This window comes from Lepisma saccharinum, chromosome 15 (assembly GCF_977018435.1).
Source record: "Lepisma saccharinum chromosome 15, izLepSacc3.1, whole genome shotgun sequence".
Classification (NCBI taxonomy): Eukaryota; Metazoa; Arthropoda; class Insecta; order Zygentoma; family Lepismatidae; genus Lepisma; species Lepisma saccharinum.
The window spans coordinates 3389672-3395218 of record NC_139243.1 but is presented as its reverse complement, the minus strand read 5'-3'; the positions used below and the strand labels follow the sequence as shown (position 1 = coordinate 3395218).

The window sequence follows — 5547 nt, the reverse complement described above, 5'->3', positions numbered from 1 at the left end:
TTTGTTCTCGATGGCTCTTTTTAACCTACAAACCGGTATTAATTAATTAAACTAATTAAAACTATTTAATATATAAATACATAAGAAGGATCAAGTAATGATGCGCAATTATCGCAACCTTCATCCTCATAGCGTATATCAGGGACTCATCCTGATAGGACAAGCGCGAGCCTACATTCTGGAAAGAAGCGAGTCACGGTAGGTTTTACCGGTTGTAAAAGTGACAATCATAACTGAAATCTTAGAATTATATCAAACAGAATTGCGTTAACGGAGAAATTAAGCAATTTTGATAATAAAGCGAGGGTTATAAATATATCAATTAATGTATATGTGGTGCCATCGCAGTGAAATATGGCGCCCAACCTTGGGCTAAAGAAGTTGCGAGAAATTCTTTAGGAAAAGATTGTTCAAATTACGCAAGTTTTGGCGGGCGTAGGGTGTGTCAGAGTATAAATACGTATGCACTAGAGGCAGAAGGTACTTCCAACTGTTGGTACGACAATGAAGACCTTAGCTGTACTCTGTCTCGTTGCGAGCATTGTTGCTAACACACTAGCGGCAACAATTACTTATGACTTTGAGGAGGACCTAGGAGATTTGGAGCAGAATCCGTACAACACTGTTGTCTGGAAGCAGATTAAGTACAGTGAGCTAAAGGATGCTGGGGTTGCCGCCCCGATACCACGTCCTGAAGATGGCGGCGAGGGAGTGGCCATTGTTGACCTTCTGAAGCAGGTTTCCGGAGGTGCAGCCGTGAATACTCCATCCTTGGACATCCCCGATGGAGGAACTGTGACTTTGGCCTATTGGACAAGATCTGGACTTCCCGAGGCTAATGGTGTCCAGGTGGCCTATCTGGAGGATGGAAAATCCAAACAGAAGTTTCTGCTGAATCTCTACAGAGCGGCCAATTCGACCAACAATGAGTTCCTGCTCGCTTCTGCGGAAATACCAAAAGGGTTAGAGAACCCCATACAGGTAAGCATAGGAGTCTTCTTATACCATATGTTCATTTGCAAATGTAGTTAAGTGAGGGAACTATGACGAAAGTTTGTCGAAAACTTTTTTTTCAGTGCTTTTTGTGCTCAGGTAGGCTAATCTGGACTGCAGCTAGATTTTTTTGTTGTGAAGTTTCGTTTTTATGTATATTTTTATACTATAAAAGTTTGCCTTTGTCAGCATTTTAATGTTTTACAGCTACTGTTTATAGTGGAATAGGATTCCTGGTTAGTGACTGCATGGGGAATCGAACCATATCCATTTGTGTTGCAGGCTCTTGTTTCTTACGGGATTGATTAAGCCGATGGACCATATTAGTGATTACGTCACGAGCAGCCAACTGAGCAAGATTGAGTCCAAACAAACCCATCCGGTGGCGTTTCGCTATGCGATAGCATTGGATTTTCCACCGCAAGGGGTAACTTGTAAAATTGTGACAGCAGTCGTGAAACAAATTTGTGATATGTATCGTACATCAACGTAAAGATGAGATTTCGGAGAATACGTCGATATGTTACACAAACCTTACAGAGGATAAGGCAAAGGATACTTGGAGAAAGGAAATCAAGAATTTTTTAAAGAAAATCGAGCCATGTCGGTTCCGAAGCGTGACTGCCGAAATGGCTGCTGGGAGCCCAGCAGCCTCACGTGACCGCAGCGTATCCCTGATTGGAGCATTCGCTCTGTTGCATTTCTTACTCTGGTTAATCTTTACCTTATCCTCTGTGAGCTATGTGTAATATATCGACATATTCTCCGAAATCTCATCTTTACGTCGCTGTACGATATTAAGTCACAATTTTGTTTTGCGATGCAAAATCCAATGCTATCGCATAGGAAACAACACCTGCTGGGTTTGTTTGGATTGAATCTCGCTCTGTGACGTCACACTAATATGGTCCATTGTGGATAATGACGTGGTATGGGGATTTCGTCCAGTTGGGCTCAGAGGAAGGACAACCTGACTGAGTTCGAGAATGATTCTAGTGTATTAGAGGATTATTGTTATTACTGTTTCTCGAGATATTGAACAATTTGTGTGTGGGAGTGCAAAGAGCATGATGACGTAACGTTGCAAAGGTCTCCCTTAAAATAGTTGCCAGCGTAATCTAGCTAGACATAATGAGTCACTGAAAATATCTCTGCTAGCTACTGGTACTTCGTAATCAACTGTTTGACGATTCCTGTGCTAGAGCATTCTCCTAAGAAGAAATCTTTGTGCTTATTTTAGCTGTCGTTTTGATATTGGGTGACCGAGAATGGCGAGTTGAGTGGTCGACTCACAATCTCATCGCCAAAACTTCCAGTTTAGATTCTAGGTTCGAGGGTCTCCCCGATGGCGTAGTGGTGACGCCGTAGCCTTGTAGCCAAGGAGTCCCGGGTTCGAGTCACATGGCACAGTGGTACCGAACCCACTTTAAACTGTAGGTTCAGTCCAGATTAACCTTTTTGTGCATAAAATGGACTTAAAACACCAACTCAATCAAGCATGGGTGTTTGTTTCTGAGCATACCTTCATCTGCTTCTTCTAACCATCACTTATTCTCATCGTCGTGACTGATCCAAAGTGGAGGAAACTATGACGAAACCTGGCTGGCAATGAAAGGTTTCAGGGTTCGATCTTGTTGGGAGTTTCTTCCTCTCCCGATCAGTCTTTTGATTGATTGAAATAAAATGGTGGGTGCGTCAACACTTGGGATATTCCTCCCAATGGCGTAGTGGTAATGTCATCGCCGTGTAATCAAAGTGTCCCATGTTCTATACCCGGTTGAGGCATATAATAGTTCGGATCCCACTTTAAACTGTAGGCCCAGTCCCGATTAGCATTATGTGCATAAACTAGACATGAAATTTAGTCAAATCAAATCAACACTTGGGATACTTGCACACATCATATTATACGGGGCCCAGCCCCTTACCATCAGTAAAATCAACGCCTGAGGTACAGTGGCAGTGATTAGGGGGGCGAGGGGTCAGTTGCCCCCCACTTTTCGTCACTTTTGCCCTAGCACTATGCCAAACCTTATCTACAAAGGGAAATACACTGCCTTTGCCCCTCCTTCAGTTTTGGTACCTTGGGTCCCCGGTTTTGGAACCCAATCGCCGCCACTGCATGAGGACTAAATTGTCCTCATGTTATAAGCTGAAGCTGTAAAGGGCCACTCGACACATGTATGGACAAAACACTGTTCTGCGGAGGATTATACTGGCCGTAGGAGCTGGACCAATAGGAGTGCGGAATCTAACGAATAGCAATTTTCGGCGCTGTTTTTAGGTTGGGTGGTGATGTTATCATTTGCAAGGTTTCTTTTTCTTTTTTCTATTTGAGGGTGCATACAGCCTGTTTTTTACAAAATAAAAAAACTGTGAAAGTACTCTCTTTACTTACCTGGGCCATATTTTCGGATCAGGAATCTCCGTAATTTGTGGTTTCTGCTCCCTCAAACAGATTTTATATGACAAAACATCTGAATCTATAAAAAGACATCTCAATCTATAAAAAATTGGACGTAATTCTTGTGGTGTGCAGCCGGTCAAGGACCTCGATGAAGGTTCTGATTGGTTGATTGATTCGGTTCATTTCTTCGTTTTTTGGCACTTTTGGCAAATCGCAAAGATGAGGATGAGCGATGATATGATGAAATTGATGAAGGGACACTCACAATGAATACCCATACCTAGGCGGGGATTCAAACTCGGGACCCCTCGCATCATCTTTCTTCTAATATATAAAAATGTATGTATGTATGTATGTATGTATGTATGTATGTATGTGTGTTTGTTCCGTCATAACTGTCGAACGCCTGGAGCGATTTCAACCAAACTTGGAACACGTATCACTTGCAATCTCCAAAGAAATACTGTGAGGGTAAGACACCCCTGGCACCCCTAAGGTTGGGGATAGCAAGGAGGTGACATGTACAAATAATCGAAAACCACCTATATTAGTGAGGAATCCGTCGTTTTCGGGGTTGCTAAGATGAATAGTGACACTCCCAATGCCGTCCAACTCAAAGACACCCCTGGCACCCATAAGGGTAGGGGTGGGAAGGAGGTGACATGTAAAAATAAGCGGAAGCGACCTTTATTAGTGTGGAATTTATAGTTTTCGGGGCCGCTGAGTTCAATAGTGACACTCCCAATGCCGTTCAACTCAAAGTTCATTTTTCACTATAGCTAGAATTCATTATATTCCTGTCTAAAAGAAGTTTGGGATAAATAAATACCCGGGCAACGCCGGGCAATCAGCTAGTATTGCGCTATGCTAACCACTGCTCCATTGTTTCTCGCTCCAGATCTGGATCTACGGTAGCTTGGGCAACGGGACCTCAACCGACGTTGTTGCCATTGACAACGTGAGTATCTCAGGCGTAGGAGGTCACCCAACAACCCAAGAACCAACGACCGCACCAGCTGACGATGACGACTGCGGAACCACATCACCATCAGAGGAGGTCTGCCGCGACTACACCGTCACCAGCACCACCACGACCACCACCACATCCACCGTCACCATCTGTGGCGACGCGCCACCACCATCGGAGGTGTGCCCTGGAACTCTGTTCAAGTAGATGACGTGATTGTGATGTCAGCTACCAAGGACTTCAACCAACAGCAATAAATGTGACTAATCCTGCCATGTTTCTAATGTTACTAAACATATTTTTACAAAATTGTCATGATTCAATAAAATTTTGTTTTCGCATGAACAATTCTTCTTTTGTTAATAGCACTAAGGTATTGCTCTAGTGGCGTGTCCAGAAATTTCGTGTGGGTAGATTATTGCTTCATTTTACTTAAATAGAAAGCACTGTATACGAGGGGGAGTCAGTAAGTAGGTGACAAACTGATCTGGCGAAAACTGAAAATTGTACTGAGTAGTTTCTAAAGGTGTCATTAGGTGGCAGCCCAATCCAGCTTGATGATATTCAGTTAGCAGTCGCTAGGTAGTAGACACACGCAAGGGCAGCCCAGTTTAAAAATGGCGAACGTACTCGAGGACTGTGCGTGGAGATAGTACGGGTGGAGGAGATGATTCGAGCTGACAGCATAGCAACTGTAATAGGGCGTTCTCATGGTTTAGCCTATAGCATAATTTTTTGAATTTCCGAAAAGTGTGCGCACGGTGGAGGCAAACGTTTCGTGGATGATGATGTTGAATGTGAGGTGTAACTGCGGCTGGGACAACAGCCCAAATACAGCAGGTTTTTGGGGACTGATAGAGCGATGATAAGTGCATCAGTGTTGGTGAAGATTATGTTAAAAATGAAAATGGGTGTTTCAATTCAGTATCTCACTTAGTATATCTTTAATAAACGTTTGTGACGTACTTACGTACTGTACGAACATTATAATCTTTTCATTTGCATCTGGTATTTTTTGAAAGGGGTTGGTTATAACGAGAGCTTTTCACCATTCGAAAGACAACCCTCATGAGAGCAGACCTCGCCCTCCGGAAGACTTCTCAGGGAAGGCGAGGTATAGGTCTTGGCGAGGGTGGGTGAGGGTGCGGTAGGTGGATTTTAAATGACCACCTCCGGTTAT

General features: G+C 43.5%; 1 protein-coding gene across 1 annotated transcript; it reads left to right on the top strand.

Moving 5' to 3' along the window:
• The first annotated feature begins 473 nt into the window (after window positions 1-473).
• On the top strand, window positions 474-4715 carry LOC145999369 (uncharacterized). Its single transcript, XM_083136314.1, has 2 exons — window positions 474-981; window positions 4299-4715. Exons 1-2 carry the CDS (start codon window positions 505-507, stop codon window positions 4572-4574), a joined length of 753 nt encoding a protein of 250 aa, XP_082992440.1. The 5' UTR covers window positions 474-504; the 3' UTR covers window positions 4575-4715.
• Window positions 4716-5547: the final 832 nt, after the last annotated feature.

What these genes read in the sequence shown, in the direction of transcription:
- LOC145999369 (XM_083136314.1), top strand. Translation starts at nt 505, where the DNA reads ATGAAGACCTTAGCTGTACTCTGTCTCGTTGCGAGCATTGTTGCTAAC. An exon ending in GGTTAGAGAACCCCATACAG is followed by an intron (nt 982 to 4,298) that starts GTAAGCATAGGA and finishes TTCTCGCTCCAG; the next exon opens with ATCTGGATCTACGGTAGCTT.